The sequence below is a fragment of the Falco peregrinus genome, chromosome 2, assembly GCF_023634155.1.
Source record: "Falco peregrinus isolate bFalPer1 chromosome 2, bFalPer1.pri, whole genome shotgun sequence".
NCBI lineage: Eukaryota > Metazoa > Chordata > Aves > Falconiformes > Falconidae > Falco > Falco peregrinus.
The window spans coordinates 117694659-117714035 of NC_073722.1; the positions used below are offsets into that span (position 1 = coordinate 117694659).

A 19377-nucleotide genomic window follows, 5' to 3' on the forward strand; every position below is an offset into this window, starting at 1 on the left:
TCTGACACTGGCCTCAGGTTCCTCTTACAGAAGTAGAAGATCTCAAACCGTAAGCAAGGAGAAGCAGCATCTTTATTCCTACTGAATGTGAGACGGGTGAGAAAGACCAAAAGTTCTGGAGGCAAAATCACAGCATCATGAACATCAGAACATGTAAAACGGCTCAGACAAAGTGGGGTTTGCCATTTACATTGCTGGAAGTGCCATGGGTGAGGAGCTCCCTGTGTTCCCCCAGCAGGCTGGGGGGATCCATGCACTGCCCTCAGCCTGCTGGAAGCTTGTGCCTCACCCTAGCCCCAAAGGGCTGTTAGGAGACCGTCCCACGTGGCCTGTTCAGGATGGATGGTTTGTTTATCTCAGCAGCTTTTTGGCTTTACCTTTACCTTTTTTTGTCTGCTGCCAGGACCAAACATGCAGATGCACCTTCCTTTTTGAACCAGCTTCCCCTCCATGCAATGGCAAGCTCTGAGCATGAGGCACTTGCAGTGGTGGGATGAATTGACAGCTGATGGTTTTCAATTGCACGGTCTCAAATTGAGCAAGAATTAGTCCTAGTCCCAGTTCTGCACAGTTGTACATGCTGGCTGCTCTGGTGCCAAAGCTGCCTGTTGTTTTCTGCATCCCCACGAAAAGGCAGCAAACTCAAGAAGTGAACATGTCTTTTGCTGTGATTGCTAAGTGCAATTCTACTTTCTGTAGTTTTTCCTTTGATTTTAATTGGCAACATTATTCCTTCCACCCTGTGCTGTAGCGTGTAGCTATGCTACATTCAGTTAAGTACTTTGTGTACTCAGAAGCATCTTCATGTTAATAGCCCCAAGGTGATATGATTCAGGTACATTATTATGTTGTGTGTATATATTGTAGCATTTAAGGGCATCAGCTTGCAATGTGCTGGTGTACCTCATCCTCTTCACATCTTACCCCTTCTGATTGCTGGCCAGTTCTCAGCCAAGAGCCCTGGAAGACCTAATCTTCATAATCCTGCTATGCAGCATTTTTTTATCACTGACTGAATTTAAAATCCCACCTCTGCAGCTCATATAAATGAGGGCAGCTATTCACTGGAGAGCTGCTGATTTACACCATGGAGGATCTGACCTGAAAACGTATAAACTTCTTTGAGATTCTTCATGAGAGATGCAAAAGACTATTAATAACAGTGTTTGTAACATCAAAAAAGTGTGAAAACACAGATAGTTCTCCCCACAAACATTGAAGATATATGTAATAAATCTTAATTTGAGCCTGTGAACATCAGTTCTTTGCCTGCTGTAACAGTATGTCACTTCCAGGATGGCTCAAGAGGTGCAAAGTCTTGGTACAGGCAGCTGCCAAATGTCATCAGCTACTACTACGAGGTTTTTCTGAGGAGTGTGGTCCTGTGTAAGAGCTTGTATCGGAACTGGAGAAGACTTTGTGTCTGAGCCTTCAAATGGCTGAGCAGAAGGCAGTGCTGGTGGAGCAGTGTGTGCTTTGACAGAGGACTGAAGCTATGCTGAGCTGAAGCTGAGCAGCAGAAGGCTTGGTTGTATCAGCTTCTCCTAGGTGACATTGTTTGCTTTCTCTGGGTGAATGTTTTAAAAGGCATCTGTTGAAATGTCTTGCAGAATTCACACAACATATGTGCAGACTCATATGCAAATATGGAGCACATCCCTTTTGCCACTCGAGCTTTGTTTAAAACTTTGCCATAAATTCACTTTTTTTTTGTCTTGGGTATCATCTGCTCCTGTCCTTGTACATGAAAGGTTCTGCGCCTCGTGTAAACACCCTTTGAAACAGAAACTCTCTTCCAAGAACAGGGGCAGAGCAAGACACTTCAAGAAGACTGGAGGTCTAATCTCCACAAGTCTCTAGCTTTAGAAATCCTGAAACTGCCTCTGAGCCCTGTGCTTGCAGAAAGTTTGCAAAGCACAGCCAGCGAAACGAGGCTCGCTCGTGACTTAGAGGGACTTTTGTTCCTTTATAGATTACAAAACAGTGGAGTGGGTGCATAAAGCGACGGAGCAAACCTGTGTTCGCGCTCAGAGGCCAGCTGTAATGGCAGTCCTCAGTGCACAGGGGAACTGCAGCTCCCCAGCACCCATGCAGGTGACATGCCACCTGCAGGCCATATCTCCTTTTCAGGGCACAGGACTTGGCAGGATGCGTGTTCCTCTGGCAGCGTGTTGGTGCAGGCAGTGCTCCCGGTTCCTCAGCGCAGAGCTCTGCTCCAGGGTGGCCCCTTCCCAAGGGTTTGTGCAAGAGGCTGCTCTGAATGGAGCAGGGGAGCCTTCCTGAGCCTGGCTCAGGGGTCCCCTGGTTCTCATGGAAATACAACAGGGCTTGGACTGGTCCAACAATTCTGGCTTATGAAGCAAAAGAAATGCACGGATCTTGTTTGGTAGGCATCCAAGGAGAGAGATTAGAGCTGCAAAGGAAGAGTGTTTCTCCACAGAGGTGCCTGCTCCCTTCCTGAGCTTATCGTGCCACCTTTGTGCAGCCTAGTGAGTTTTTGGCAGTGCTGTGCCATGCTACCAGCCCTGCCAGTGGAAGGAGCAACATGGCACTCTGGTCAGAGCACTGTGAAACCGCTGATGCTCAGAAGATGAGGAAATGCTGCAGAGTTGAGCCCTCTCCTGCTGAGTTGGAGACACACTGACAGAATTTAAGGTGTTGCATTAGCTGTAAAAGGTATGGTTGCTTTGAAGCTGTAGCAAAGACAATTCAGAAACCAAGAGAAACAACACTGCTGGATGATGTTCCCACCTCTGTTGCATGTGCCATGTACTGGGTGAGCTTCCTTTCCCCCATGGTCCTCTGCAAATAACTTGGCAAATTGTGCCCAGAATGCATGATGTATCAGAGAAGCATAAAATGGTGTGTGGCTGCAGGATGATAGTGAGCAAAATGTGGACGAATACTGACTTTCAAAGGTAAACCCAGTAACTATGGGAGATTACCCACCAGTGGTCATCTCCCATTGCTCAGAATGTAGAGCTGGACTGGAATGAGTGGGAATTCTGGGGAACCAGAATTCTAACCTTAGCTGTATTGCAGGGAATGGGGAGACTTATTATTTGCATCCTGTTAATTATGTCCTTCATTTCCCATAGGAGCCAACAAACACCACAAAACCAAAACAAAACGATTTTTTTTTAAAAAAAAGGAAGAAAAAAAATAAAGAATAAGAGAGACCAGAGAAAAACATGACCCAAATATATTGCAGGAGTGAAGAACAACTGAGAAACTTCTGCTGAACTGGTCATAGAATATAAATTGCACAAGATATTTCTCCTTACTAGAGTCTCAGTTCTCTGATCTTGCCCTCAAACTGCATTATGCAAAAAACCACCTGAAATTATCTTTGGTCATTTCAGTTTATCCCTTATTTGGCTGAATGATGGGTAGTGGATTTCAAGGTGACTTGTCATTTGCCAAAATCATTACTGTCTGTTCCTGACTGACTGGATGGAAAAAGCAGTAAGAAGATGTACTGATTCTGCACAAGCCCATCAGATAAATGCATGGCACTTAATTTCACACACCTCATGCAAGCAGTCAATTAATGCTCCTGCTTTGGCACTGAACACAAGTTCCATACATATGACTGGGCTTATTTCAGCATGTCCAAACCTTCACGCAAAATGGAGATTAGATACAGGTTCTGGCTGAGAAATTTGCAAAGAGATGTTACCCCAGGGTCCTTGCCACACAAGCACAAATAGGAGTGGGGACATAGTTTCAATGCTGATATAGTCTCTGTTTACTGGATAATATCTAATCAATTGTTTCCAGCACTCTGATGAATGTGATGCACTTCCTAATCCTGCAGTCAGTCTATTAGACATGGATTGAAGTCATCAGCAAGAAAATAATGTTCTCAGAGAGATGACACATTAGCTATATGCTCACTTGGGGCTATGGTTTTTTTTGCCAGACAATAACCTTATTCCAGGGGTGCAGAGACATACATAAGCAATAGGAAAGAAGAGTTTATTAGCCAAGATGGTTATTGCATTGTTAAGAGGAAATTTTCACCATTGCTAAATTCTGCAAGAAAGTGCCTTATAATTTCTCAGAACTGGGAACAAAATGATGCTTTGGCAGAGAGCTGGGCTGTTGTGGGGCGGCTGACATTGGCTGTCAGCTATTGAGCCCCGAGGACAGCCCACAGGTGCTTGCTGGAACATGCAAAGCCCCTGTTCCTGACAGAGCAGTTTCCTTCCCCCTGACTTTGCTGCACTGGCAGCAGTGGGGGGTTGCACAGGTTGGGGTATCCCATGCTGGTGCCAGACTGGTGCTCAAGGAGAGGGGAAAGTGCTCCTCCACTCATGGTCATACCCTGGACTTAGGTGGGAAAGAGTGCACTGTTGGGATTTGTTCTGTAGGGAGTTTTGTTGTGAGGAAGCTCATGAAAAGCAATGCAACATGTGCTGAGGGTACGAATGATTTCGTTTTCAGACCATACTTGAAGTGGGCACCTCCTTCGCCTTTTGACTCAGCTAATGCAATCCCATCACTGCTGCAAGCTCTCACAGAGCTCACTGTGGTCTGTTCTAGCTTTGCTTCTAATAACTGATGCTTCTGCTCCTTTTAATACTCCTGTATCTGCCTATTTTAATATCTGAACATCTGGGAGTTATAAATGCAATTCAACCAGTCCCTGTCCCTTGGCTGAGCTGATGAAAGTCTGTTTTCCATCCAGCTTGGAGCAAAGGACCAAGATTTCAAAGCTCTGCAGATCATCTGGACCTGAATTTTAACATCCAGGCTCAACGTTAATCTTCACTGACAGCACCCCCAGCATTGCCAACCTGTCAGTGGGTGTTCTGACACTGGCTGGGGACTCCCCCAGTGACCAACAAAAGGAAAATAAGTAGAAGGGCATCCTCTGCCCCTCAGGGATGGCACCTCCTTTCCTGACTCATGAACCTCTCCAAACCTTGCCTTGTCTTCTGACCGTCCCCAGATATGCCCCCACAGCTCCCCTTCACACTTTTCTGTGTGCAGGGGAAGGACAAACATCTCTAGAGCCCACCAAAACCCCTGAGGCCATGGGCTGGCTTTGCCAGGAGCCTCCAGGTTGAAAGCATTAATCAGAAATCTGGCATGATGCCAGAGCAATGTGATTATCAGCCCTGGTTAAAAAAACCCCGTATGTTATGGGGGTGGGGAAAGCACATCTTGCTGGGGTAAGGGGAGGTGATGCTGCCCAAGTCATGCAGGCTGCCGTGGGGTGGTCCCAGAGCTGTGGCACAGCCCCCCTGGTAAGTGAGGGCACTAACAGCCCACCAGCCCCACCATCCCGCTGTGAGGAGAGCTGGCTGGTCCAGGCACTTTCGAGGCAGCAGTTTGCTTTTCTCCATCATCGCTGTGGACAAGGAAACAATGCCACAGGATCCATTTCTCACTGATCTGCTGGTGCCAGTTTGAATTATGTCCTCAGCCTGTCGCTGAGGCTGACGCGGACACAGCTCTCCTCCCAGCTGGAGCTCAGGGGAGGGCTTGCCTCTCAGCTGAGCTTGGTGCACACTGTAAGACATGCCTTTCTCTGTTCTGTTTGTTGGGTTTTTTTTCAGACAAGCCACGAATGAACAACATCCTTACTTCTGCTACTGAACCCTATGACCTGTCCTTCTCCCGGTCCTTCCAGAACCTCTCTCACCTCCCACCATCGTATGAATCTGCCGTCAAGACAAACCCAAGTAAATATTCTTCTCTGAAGAGACTAAGTAGGTGTCAGCTCATTTCATTTCCTTTGTATCTCATTTGCTCATAAGCCGCAGTGGGCACAATGTTAAAGCAATAACCGTCTTATTTTTCTGTCATTTTACTGCCCAAGTTGGTGTGTCCAGTAATGATTCTTTTGGCTGTTGCTTCCCATTGAGGAAGACTATAGAGAAAGAGTCACTTCATTACTGTGAGAGCACATGTGGCTATTTGCTTACTGACCTCCCTGCCGTGCTGCCTCCCACTGCTCTGCCTTGTATCTGCTCCTGAGTCACCTGAGAATCCTTTTTCTTTCTGCTGGAGTCCACATGAGCCAAGCTGGCTGCCTCAGATCAGCTGAGCTCACCTCAGAGCACCCAGGGCAGATACCTTCACCATCTCCTGTGGTAGCTGGAACCAGGTGACAAACCCAGGTGAACAGAAAGCTGCTGAAATGGTTGGGAGCATCTGTTTTGGTAGAAGCACGTCTGCCTGCCTTGAGCAGTGCTGTGACCCGCCGTTCTGTGGGGTCTGGGTCTGGGTCTGGTCCTGACCTGTGCTGTACACTGGTCCATGGTGCATCTCTGGTCCTTCAGCATGTTGCTCGCTACCCTGTTCACACTAGTTAGTATCTGTCCTTTCTTGATATTTTTGTGTTGCATTGTTCTGCCAGCTTTCCTGTGATGCTTCAGCCCATCACCTTTGCTGGTGGCAAACTCGCCAGCTTTGTAGGATTATGAAATAAGTGATATTTGTGTGGGCAAATGCTCTCTCCAGACTGACACTAGGTTTGTAGTATGTATGCTTCCATGAGCATTTTCTGGATGCAGCCATGTATTCACACTGAGTAATTTAGAGAAATAACGTAGGTGTTTATACTTGCAATAGCTTCATTGAAGGGAGGTGAGGATGAGGAGCAGATCCTACTTCCCTAGTCTGTATAAAACCTGCATTCCCAATTTAGCCAGCTAAGTGAGACATACAAAATTAAGTGGCAGGGAAGCCCTTGGACTATCAATAAGACATCTCTGTAGATTTTTCAGAAGACAAAATGGAATGGAAATGTAGCACATAAAAACCTCAGCCCACTCTTTGGCATTTCAATGTGGGACTTATGTACATATATAACATTAAGGCAAATACATTTATTGTGCTTAAAAGTAAGCATGTACTTAACTGTGTCGGAGAACTGAGATGAGGTATTTTGTGCTAGGAGCCTGACTTCTTCCCACCTCAGTGTGCCATGTACACAACTCTGCTTCTGCCATGAGCTTTGTTCCCTGGTAATATTTGGACCTCACACTCCCAGCCATAAGCTTTCTCCCCTTGCTGCATCCCAGTGATGAACTGTTCATGTTCTTGAGCAGCTCTAATGATACTATCTGATATTGGAAAACCTTTGAAATCATGGCATTGTAATATTACTGCTTTAAAATGTCCCCATTTTGAGGTGATGATTGATTTTCATTTCTCAATTGAAATGAAAATTTCTCAGAACAAGAAATGTACCCTCTGGGTCACCCCAAAACCTGCTGTTCCTTTTGAAACTGATTTGCAGTGCCTGGGGTTACCTGGGGCACATATGTCCTATGCCAGGTTTGGGAGGCCTCTGTCCTGGCTTCACTGAGAACAGGTTAGAGAAGTGCCCACCAGGGATACCAGCAACGGCTGTTTTGTTGGGCGGGGGATGGTCAGAGCCTCTTCCAGTCCGTGGTACATTCATTGCTTTACTTACTGTGTGCAGATGCTCAGTGAAATCTCCTTGAGCTCCAAGTTAAAGATATTGATGTATCTCGCTGAAACAGGGAAAAAACCCACAAATGGCTAACTGAAATTCCCACCCCTTCCACCACAGCCAACATCTGGAAATGTATGTCAGATTTGAATGCTGTCCTTTACCTACTTCTGCAATGCTTAACCGACTCACACCGAGTATAAATTCATTCACACAGAGGCGATGCTATCTGTGCACCGAGCAGTACCTTACTAAGTGATGTCTTAGCAGTCTGACCCATTGGGTGCAGAAAATTTTGCTCAGCAGCTGGAGAAAGGACAGTCCCCTGCCTGTCCAGCCTGTCCCTCAGTAGATCACAGCAGAAGGGATTATGTACTGAACTCTGCCACTGCATTTCCTAGGTATGTGTCTAAAATTAAAAAAAAATAAGCTTCTGTTAAGGTACCAAGATTAAACGTTCTCAAGAATGTGCTGGGCATAGTCAGTGTCCCTCTCTTGAGCTTTCCCTGACAGTTAACATCCCTGTCCCCGTGCAGAGGATACCTGACAGCCAACACGAATCTAAGAACATTCAAGTCAGTCTTTGGCCATCGGCTGGAGTGGGGTTCCTTCACCCACTTCTTTCCAGCAGCATCAACCCTGAAGGAAATTCCTGCACACTCTTGCAAAGCACCTGACAAATGTCAAACCAACTGCCTCACACTCTGTGTCTGACTAACTAAATAAGCAGTTTCAGCTCCAAAAGTGCTAAGCACTCCACGCTCCCACTGGGCTTGCATATACTCAGCACCTCTAGAATCACAGAATCAATTATAGATGGTCTTCTCCAGAGCCAAAGGAAAACAGGCACCCAGCTCCTAGACCTTCCCTTGTCAAATGCCAGCAACATCATTGTCCTATTCCATATGAAGGAGCTAAAGGCAACACACAATCCAGAAGAAGTAATACCTAAACACTGGGGTTTGCAAATGGATTATTGGGGGTTTATTTTTCATGCTTAAAATTACTTGTTTCCCTGCCGTGATTAAAAAAATGAATGCTGTGAAGAGCTCGTTAACAAACATATTTACTTCTTAGTAAAACAAAAGGCATTAGATACTTTTTTAAACTGTTCCAGCTATTTGTCTGGGTTTCTTCAGGCTTGGCAGACAGCTAAAGGTCACTTTATTTTCCTGCCGTTAGCAGGGACCGATAGTGAAAGACAGTTTCTGCCCCAAAACATCTAAATTGAATAATCAAGGGATAGCCAGGAAGAAATAATATTTGGTACCTCCTTGCCAGAGATACGGAGGCAGAGCTCAGCAAGGGTATGGCCAGACTCACCTCACCCTTCTTTAGCCACCCAGCTGTCAGGCAGCTGTTCTGTCTGTAGGTGCAGGCATCCCTATAGCCAGCGAAGGGTGGGCGTCTCCATATGGACCCTCTGAAGGTGCCAGTTCCTCACTGACACCAGGGTTGCTCTGGTAAGCTACCTAGCTCTTTGCTGGATAGAAAGCCTAATTTTTGATGCCTAGAGCTTAATGAAGTATGTCTCACTTTGGGATACTCAGCTAAGTGATGGGTGCAACAAGGATGAGATGAGCTCTACCTGCTGCCAGCACCTGCGAGTCCCTGGGGGGTGCCCAGCTTGGAGAGGGGAGCTCCTCACCGCTGGGTTTGCAGGGCAGGCACTCACCTCTGCAGGCATTTGACTGAGAAAACAGCTCCACAGCTGCTTCTCCTTCCAGAGCAAGGGCTTGAAGATGAGCCAGACCTTTCTGGAGCAGCAGGAAACAGGTTGCTGGCTGCACAGAAGCCAGCCCAGAAGCCGGTCCCATGAGAGCAGTGAGCTTCCACCTTCCCTGGCTGTTTGCCTCCCCAGCTCTAACTTCACGGCACAGCCACCAGGAAACCCACCCAGGGCTGCTGCCCGTGCAGGGGCAGGAGGGTCTCTGAGGGGTCCGAGGGTCAGGGTACCACCGCCATGGGAAGCCCCGTGCCAGGCTGGCATGTGGGAAAAGCTGTGGTGGGTGGGTGGGTGTGGGAACGCACGGCGGAGCAACAGCAGCTGTATTAATTCTGTCCTGCCCAGCACTCCAGGGAATCGCTGTTTCCAGCTAAGTTAGAAAGGTCAGTCAGTCAGGAAGCTAATATTTTCAGGCATATTAAACCACTTGGTATTGGCTAAAGAATCATCACAAATGACTAGGCAGCTTTAAAATGTTAAAGCCAATTAAAACAGAAGAGACAAGCCCAAAGAAGAAATACACTGGAACTGCAGAGAAAGAAAAGCAAAGAAATTACCCTTAAGAAAAGCAAAGGAATTACTATGATGGCTTTACACACATACACGTATACATATTTTAACCATGTTAACATATAACCAAGGGAAGAAAAAGTATCCTTGGCTTTTCCACATTCTCTTCCCAGAGTGCCACAAAGGCACCTTGTTTCTCTAATGACAGTGCCAGGGAAGCTCTGCTCTGCCTTTCTGCTCTGGCATCTTAGACATGTTGAGGTGGGATGTGTGGGTAGGAGCACCCATTTGGGGGTCTCCCTCCAAATGGGAGGGGGTGGGGTGGAAAAGCCATCTGAGGGCAAATCAGTTTATCCCAAAGCCAGGTCAGACAAACACTCCCAAAGCCTGGTGAGACCAGTCCTGGTCAATATTCTAGAAACTGCCAAAGGAAGAAAGAAGGGGCAGAAAAAAACCCCACAACTAAAAAGCCCAGAAATTGTGCAGAAAATGTGATTTCTAGTAATCCCACTTCCAAATGTTTGAAAAAAACAAGTGAAGCCCCAGAAGTATGAGACTGATTTAAAAAAAGAGAAATTTCTGTCAATCAATACATCAGTGATTTCCTTCTGTCTGCTCATCATTCCTGGCCTTTGTGAATCCACTTAGGACGCATTTCTGAATTTTTAAGCACATCCATCAGGGAGAAGCATATTTGTAGTTTTATTGTGGCTAAAATTACAAATGTCAGTTATCGCACGAGCATCAATGAGAAGATGAGGGGTAGCAGTATCAGAGCCTCACTACCCCAGTGAACTGGGTGGTGCAATGCGGATGGGATGAATCAGACCGGATGGTTTCAAGTCCTGGAGACATTTTGATTCAAGCAAACTATGCAACCTGGTGTCCACAGTTTCCCCCACCGCGCAGTGGGTGAAGCACCTGGTGCCTCCAGTCTCAAAAGCCTGGAGCTGTATTTGTTGCACTGCTTTCCCTGGGTGCAGAATTGCTTTGTTTACAGAGCTGTGCTGAGCTTCTCCCCTGGCATGAAGGCACACGTGCGATACAGCACGCTCGGCCTCTCTTCAAGCTACGTTCTCCATGACTGGCTCAGCGACACCGACGAGCCGCCACCACCTTTCAGAGGCAACAGCCTGTTAAATGTCTGTCTGGTGCCTGCTTAAACCAGCTTGTTGTTCACGGGAAAACGCTGTTTCGGCTTTGATTCCTTTGAGATGGAGATGTGAAGTTTGTCTACACCTGCAATGTTCTCAGGATAGCCGTGCCAGCATCGACGTGTGTCTCTCAGCACCACGGGAGGAGACAGCCTGTACGAGCCTAGAAGCACCTTTGAAATGAAATCAGTTCCCTGGATGGTTTAGCCACTGCCAGCAAGCGGCCATGCAGACTGCTACACTGTTTACAGGGTTGGAAGAGGGAAGGAAAGGATCTTTTTAAATGCTCCTAATTGGCAAAACTTTTTAAAGTGTATACCATGCTGCATTTTTTATCTAAATTAGCAAGGAAAAAATTCCAACCACTTTTAATCAGCCGATTCTGCTGGCTCACCAGCAGGCTCTGACCACCGTAAACCTTGCATAAGCTGGTTTAGCTGTAGCTGGCAATTACCACAGCCAGGTGTGAGCATCCAAGCACATCTCCATTTGGGACATTCTCTGCTTTAATTACATCTATTTAGAGTCACTTGGGCAAATCCAGTGCAACTTCTCTCATCCAGAACAGAGGCCAAGTGCCAGAGTACTAATTGCTTAGCCTCTATTCTGCACCCAGCTTCAAGCATCATTATCAAGCCTGTGCACACTAAGTGTGTGCAAGTCTGTCTATGGCCACATTATAGAACAAAAATGTCTAGAATTGCTGTAGCCATACGGAATTTCCCCAGTCCTTCTCAGGCTTCCTAGAAGGTGATTTTAAAGACACAGGAGTTTGAGGCCAGGGGAGCTGCTGTCTGACATCTGTAATGAGATACTCTTCCAAGAAGTTTTTGATTGCAAAAAAAAGACTCATTCCTACAATACATACTCTGGAGAGCAAATCCCATCAGCAGCAAGCACGCCAGTCCAGGAGAGCTCTGGGTAACCAGGGTGAGGGACTGGTGTTCCACACTTTACACCTCTGCAGCCACAGGCACATCGAGACAGTTCACAAACTGCATTGGGCTTGAAGCCCAAGGACTGCTCGTGCTCCTTCCAGGTAGGTAACCTCAGTACCCCAGTTTAAGGCACATGAATATCAAATGGGTTTACCAGAAAGCTTTTGCGTTTCTGTTGCTGGGTTTTTTTGAAAAAAATCTGAAATAATAGAGAAGTTGTTTCTTCAAATTACATGTTGGTTGAACCAGGTGATTCCAGCTGCTGTAGGATTAAAGTGTTGTATCAGGATACAGCTGCAGTAGCCAACAACCTCTCTGAGCCTGAAGCATTTTTCTGAAAGCCAAGAGGAGCGCATGCATGCGTGTTTGTGCTGAGTTTCTGAGCAACAAAGAGATCAATTAAGACACAGAAGCAGCAAACTTACCAAGAAACATTCCATGGGACAAAGTCTATTATATCAACCAAGGCGTCTGAAGAAAAAGAAACTTTAGGCAGATGATTCAGTATCTCAGAAAGAGCATCCCATGCCTACCAAACCTGGTTTGTGATCACATTTACAAATATTCAAAAATAGTAATAAAAAATGTGATGAGGTAACTCATGATTCCATAGCACATCCACATCTGAGGCCAGAAACGAGGAATGAGTTTCCTCACACGGGGAACTTGTCTGCCTCAGCTCACCTTCCCTGTGCTTTCTTTATAAGTGTATCGTGAAGGTCAGATTTGATAATTGCTCCATAACTCACCGTTCGTGTTAATCATGCGATGCCACCGTCTGGACTTGGCAGCACACGGGGCCTGTTGTGTCATGGTGCAAGAAGGTGTGATGCATTGCACGGGCACTTACACCCCCCTGCATGCGATTATACCTCTCCCTGTCTGCCATCAGCCCACGGGGACACAACCCACACAGGGCTGGCGTCTCCCCGACAGGCAGCACCCTGACATGGGTGTCCATGCCCAGGTCCCACCGCTGGCAGGTGGTCCCTCGGGTCTCACCAGGAGGCTGCTCCAAGGCTGTGTCTGTACACAGCCCCTTCTCACCCCGTGGGACAACGCTCTGACATTTCTAACCGTTCCCTTTCCTTTCCCACAGCTGACAAAGAGGCTGATGAATACTACATGAGGAGGAGACACCTGCCTGACCTGGCAGCCCGGGGCACGCTCCCTATCAACGTCATCAAGATGTCTCAACAGACCAACCACAGGGACAGACCTCGCCGCCCCATCAGGGCCATGTCCCAGGACAGAGTGCTGTCTCCTGAGAGGATCATGCCCGAGGAGTTTAGCATGTCCTATGAACGGATCCTCTCAGACGAGCAGCTTTTGTCCGCAGAGCGCCTCCACTCCCAAGACCCCCTGCTCTCCCCGGAGCGGTCAGGGTACCCCGAGCAGTCTATGTCACGGGCATTGTCACACACAGACGTCTTTGTATCAACACCCGTCTTGGATCGCTACAGGATGACAAAAATGCACTCCCATCCTAGTGCCTCAAATAACTTGTACAATACTTTAGGTATGAACCCAACCTCTGCCAAGCGCCAAGCATTTGCCTCCCGACGGCACAACACGGTAGAACAACTGCATTATATCCCAGGACACCACCACCACTACCGCACAGCGAGCAAAACAGAGGTGACTGTTTGATATGACCTCGTGCATTGTAGATACTCATTAAGGACTGGGGTGGCCACAGCACCCCATACTGCAGTGGCCTTATAGGCCAAGATAACCTCTAATAACTCAGTGTCTGAAAAGACTTCTCTGACAGTCCCATCCACCTTGTTTTTAAAGCCACCCCTTCATCGGTGACATAAGAAGAACCTGAGCAAGCAAACAGATGATAGGGAGGGATAATAGAGGAAATTTCCTGACGTGCATCAGTTTCTGTCAAAGAAAGCCATAGTAATAGATGGCTCCTTCCAAGGGCTCACCTGCATCATCTCATTGTTTTTACGAACTTAGGACTTTTCAGTTGCTACAAGTAGAAGCAGTCTCATGCAGCCCATGACAGGGAGGACAACATGCAGCACCTCATCCTTGGGGGAAGGGGCCCCGTTCTCGGTCCTCATGCCAGCCTTCATCTTTGGCCTTTCTGTAGCAAGTAGGTAAGCTTCTGGCTGCTGGGGACCACCTCTGGACCGCTCAGTATCAGCCAGCACCATACATCTGTTCTTTGTAACCCTTGCAGTGAACTCAAGGGCAGACCTTCCTAGGGGACTGACAGATCTAGGGACAAGAATAGCCTGGCTGAGAAATAAGGTTTTAGTTTATATTAAATATACTCATAATATAAAAACATACTAGTGCCTACAAATCGCCTGCTCTCTCAGTGTAGGAAGTAGTGGGGTTGATGTGTTCAATAAGCACAAATATGCTGAAATGCTTGTTAGACCCTTTTCTCCACTCATTCTAGTATATCGATGTCTCCAATGTGTAAATAGGAAGGAGGATTGGGGCTTCTCTTCCTCCAGCTTCTCGCCACTGCTGAACCTAAAGCACCAGAATTGGTTCAGCTTCCACTGCTGACCTGTGCGGGGGGAGGTCCTGGCTCCACCGAGACCCCTGCAAGGCGAGGTTACCCCACATTTTACCAAGCCTGGATTTGCTCCCCAGAAGTTTTTTTTTTGCTGACAGCATTCTCCACTGGCCCAGTTCACAGAATCGCAGACCAGTTCCCCAGTTTCTGAACATATCTTCTCCTCTCAGTTACGACCTAGAACTCCATACGTAGCAAATCTTTTTGTAGCCCTTAGCAGAAGCACAAAGCTGAGGGTGTCTCTCTCTACCAAAAAGCAGGTCAGTAATTTTCCATGATTTTTCTCTCCATGTAATAGCCCCCCAAGAAAACCTTCCAAATTCAAATTCCACTGAGTACCAATCCTAACCATGAAGACAGTTACATTTCATGCATATAAATTATATATCAGCATAATTATAATAAATGGGCATGTTGTATATCTGATATAACGCTAATTAGATACTGTATATTTGTAAAATCTTTAAAAGGTAGACTCGTGGGTCCAGAATTTGTGAGGGTTTTATCTTCGGCTTTCTAGCCAGATTGGGCTTGGCTTTGGTTTTTGTTGGCTTTGGTTTTGTTTCAGTTTTATTTTTCCCCCCCTTGTATTTGTGTTCCTACCAAATTCTGTAGAACTAACTCAGACTGGGACATACTTCTGTGGCCAGGAAAGGGTCTCAGAGGTTTCTGAAGGCCAGCCAGACCTGGTGCTGTAACTGTCAGTGCTGGACACCATCCGTGGTGTGCACTCCAAGCCCCACCACATGCACACCCCCATGCTGCCAAGCAAACAGCATGTGTGATCTCCTCTGGGTGAAACGACAACCGACTTCAGGCTGTAAACACATTCCCATGCAGTACTGCTCTCTTCACGCCCTACATTCCCACGCTGAATCTTTTCCTAGTGAAGAGCCATCTCTTCACTAAACTTCATTTAAATTATCTCTGTCCTTCTCCCTCTCCTTAAATACCTCCCACCTCCTGGCCTTAATGATGTTCCCAGGTCAACACGTCAGTCCTGTAGCATACGATTGCAGGTTGTTGTGAGCCTGAGACTTGTGTGGAGGCTTACAATGCAGCACCGGGTTTTGCTGGTGCAGGGTAGGCAGGAGGAGCATGCCATCTTCCCCTGGTGGGATTTAGAGGTAGACCTCGGTGGGATAGCCATGCAGCCTTTCCCCTTCCCAGACTGTCCTGGGGCTGCTGGTCCTAGTTCATGAGCTTGCTTCTGCCCTGCCTGATGGAGGCTGTGTTGGGAAAGGACTCCATCTGTGAGAAGCACCAGGGCTTTGTTTGATGGAAACTGAGCTGGGAAGGAATAAATAAGAGTCTCCACGGTTCAGATGATCGCTACCATGCAGCCTTGGGCAAAACCATTCTAGGCAACAACCTGAATTGTCTATGGATCAAGGTGGCAGTTCATGGCACGGGAGGGACAAGAGACGAAAGGCTCACACCTCATCTCCTGACCCCTTCCCTTGATGGACACTTCTCTCCCCTGACTACCTCCAAGCTCCTCAGCTCAGTCAATGGATATTCCTTCACAGAAGGCATGCCCTGTGAAGATATTGCCCTTGCTGACCTTCCCACAGACCGAAGTTTGTGACTCTTGTGAAGAGAAGAGGAACGCACATGGCTGATGGGGAGGCAGTCCCTGCTGAGGTTCTGAGGCTCTTCCATTCTCTCTTGGCCCAAGCAAAGCCAGGATCTCCCCTCTGCAAGCAGGGAGATGTGAACACTGTGGGAGAGGAGGGTCCACCCTACAGTCTCCAGGAGTTGAGGTGGCAGAGCTGGAGGAGCAGAGGTGACCAAGTGAGGCCACGGGTAGGTGAACACTGCTCTCTTTCCATTTCCATAGCTGTATGTCTCAAGCTCTAGTCTTCACCTAAATGTTCCATTCGCGAACTAAGAAGCTGCTGGTCAAGATACAAATATGGAATTTTTTCACTCAAGTAACCTGTGCAGATGCTGTGCTGTGCTCCAGGCCATTTGACCTCAGAGCCTTCTCTTATTCTGACTGACACGTATCACAGGCCCTCTGCTAACTTGTCCTACCTGGGCAATAATCCTCCAAAGAAATCTTAGCCCCATTTCCTCGTCTTTCACACCCACTCAACAGTTTCAAGTGGATGTGTCCAACAAGAACCATCCAAACGCCTTTCTAGGTCAAATCTCTTCAGGACTGCCACCACCACAGAAAATTTTCAGCAAATTTCTTTGGAAACACCGTGCCCTGAGTGACCACGTTTTGCTCCTGGGCACCATGTGCTCCCATGGCTTGCTTTGTGTGCTGCAACAGGCTGGTAGCCATTTCAGCACACAGAGGTGTTCTTACATCATTTTCTCCCTTATTCTTCATTCTGAGAGTTTGTCACTGAAAGGACACTTGGTCCAGGACTAGGTGTCGTGATCCACAGCCTGGTCCCCAGCACTTGGTTCCCCGTGGTCAACATGTGATGATGATGGTAACACTTTCCTGTTCCGCAGAGGCATTATGAGGGTTCATCCCATAACGTCTATGAAGTGCTTTGAGACCCTCTCACCACAGACACTGTAGAACAGCAAAGCATTTTCATTAATATTGTTTGTCACCATTGTCCTGCCACATCACGTCTGATGTGTTGCAACCCGGTGTCTGTCCAGAATGAGAGTGCTGGGGTGGGGGGATGCAGCTGCCCAGATTTCCCTTGCTCTCCTTCTGGCCAGGGTCCCGAGCAGGCAGCAGCTCTAAGGGACGCTGTCACCTGCTCTTTGACCTTTCTGCTTTCTTCTCCTCTTGGCTGAGTCACCGTAGCGTTCTGCATTCAGGAGAAAAGCAGGAAGCAGTCAAATTCCTCTGTATAGTAAAATTTAATCTGCCTTGATTAATCTAATATACTCTGAAGAATTGATCTGTCTATCTCCAACCCACAGGTGGGAACACACATCTGTGGAGCACCCAGTTCCCAGAGTGCATGTGCAGGGACTGGGGGAGGGGGAAGAGAAAAGTTTATATTATTTCCTACAAACTGATAATTATTTGCATTCCCCAAGCAGAAACACATAACAGTGAGCTGCACTGGATTTTATAAAACTCTCTCATTGATACAGAGACATGTATGTATATGTATATACACACGAACACATACATATACATACATAGTGCAAAATGCAGTCATTAAGTTCCGACTGACCCAGTACCAATTTAAGCTTCCAAACGATACTAAATCACTCTTTGAAATGTGGAAACCTGTTTTTAATGAACCACAGAGAGCACCACATGGAATGGAAATTTTGTCATAAAAGTCTTCTCATGCCGGTGAATTGTGTTTTAAGGAAAAACGAAATATTTTTCAATGTTTTAATGTTCCTTTTATAAATAATGATCTGTTACTGGGGGATGGGGGTGGGTGGGAAGAAACGGACAGTTACCAGTGAGTAAGCCCTCCTTTCCTGACCTAGGTTTCATTTCTGTTTGCTGTTCTGCCAGCCTGGCTGGCTGCAGAGCTGCTCCCATGAACCTGGGCTTCCCGCATGCGTGTTTCTGTTCTTGTGTCTATCAGAAGCATTCCCACCAGGAATCTGCGAGAGCCTGGCATCAAGGTTTTATAAGAGATGGGTAGTTCCTGGTGGCTGGGAAGATGTCTTCATCTTCTTCCACCACAACTTCATGAAAGAGGGTAACTTTAGTTGTATTTGAAGTGAGTGTTCTAATTTGTGATCAATTTGCCATCTTCAGTTCATGTGATAGAGAAATAGCTTGTCTCAGTTTTGTTTCAGATTCAGTGCTGATCTGGAAGGAGGGACTCTGCTGAAATCTATTTGACATGCAGGTTTCGCGGTCAAGTATATTTCAGACGAGAGAGAAGTCAGTGGGGGAAATAAGTGAGAAAGGGGCTTAAATCTTTTCATAAAAAGTGTTGTTAGCAATAAGCCTGCATTGGGGCTGCTGGTTAGAGAGCAGCCACCTCTGTGCTGTACGTCTGTAAGTGGGTGGTAGGTGTCGTTCCCAGCCCCTCGGGTGGTTCATGGCTCTCACGGAGGTGCCAGCACTGAGCCCAAAGCCCAGCTGGGAAAACCAACCCATGCTTCACCCGCTGGCAGCCCAGGGGCAAGGGGACAGCTGGACGATCCCGTTGGAGCACATCATCATAAATCTGAAAGAGATCTCTCCTCTCAGTAGCGAGCAAAGCGGCGTCCCGTGTCTCTGCCGTGACCGCACGATGCCCGGGATGCTCCATCCCCACCGCCTCCGCTGCAGGAAGACGTGTGTCCATCACCCTGCCCGTGTGCTTCCTAACGGCTCCCGACCTTCTGTCTGCAAACACGTTAGACGTTTTTGTAGCAAGAATTTCTTGGTTCTGAGAAAGACACTTTTACTGTAATATTTTTAGTTTGGGGGACAATATTTCCTAAGAGGGTTTAAGTGGATATTTTTGTGCTTTAGCCCAGTTTATGGATTCCATGTTTATTATACAGTAGTACTGAAGAGGAAGTACATTTGTATCTGTAACTTTGCACAGACTCTTGGTTAACCATTAAATAAGCTTCAAGATGAGCAGTATTTGACTGTTTTTCTCTGTATTATTCTTGTTGTTATACTTACCTGTAAAAGCACATTCTGTATGTACTGTAAACAAAACTATTATCAGTTTAGTAAAATTTAGAGTCTTAAGGATTTTTCCACTTTTGTCAGTAACAAATATTTATGGATTAAAAAATAAAGGCAATTTCAACATATAAATTGTTTCTTTTTTGATATCTATTGGGGGAAAAAAAGGCCATTTTCTTGGCAGCCTTCCCAATCTTTGTAACCAGCGTTGGAAAGGTAGATATCTATATTTCTGTGTGTAGTTAAATAGCGCCTATTAAAATGAATGCTACAAGGTCTGGAAGAGTCATTATTTTTACACATTTATTAACTGCATTCCACCATCATGCCAGAATATAGCAGGGGGAGAAAAGTGAGACGTTACTATTTGCTGTAAAATTTTGTCATGCCAGCCTGTAAGATTTTATTTTAAAGTTGCCCTTCTTTAATTTTGCATTTGTAAACTATGATTCATTCTCCATCTAGAAAGCCTTGTATTGCAAAGTCGGAACTTGTGAAATGTCCC

General features: G+C 46.7%; 1 protein-coding gene across 2 annotated transcripts in view; it reads left to right on the forward strand.

Moving 5' to 3' along the window:
• SHISA6 (shisa family member 6) overlaps positions 1-19101 on the forward strand; it is a 246087-nt gene extending 226986 nt beyond the window's left edge. The window contains exons 6-8 of one of the 2 annotated variants that reach the window (XR_008746120.1): positions 5565-5717; positions 12857-16105; positions 18441-19101. Coding sequence is in view for 1 of the 2 variants with exons in the window: in XM_055797690.1 (XP_055653665.1) it covers positions 5565-5717; positions 12857-13407 (704 nt within the window). In the remaining variant the exon portion in view is untranslated. Of the gene's footprint in view, positions 1-5564; positions 5718-12856 lie in introns of both variants that reach the window. The other variant, XM_055797690.1, reaches the window with a different exon arrangement.
• Positions 19102-19377: the final 276 nt, after the last annotated feature.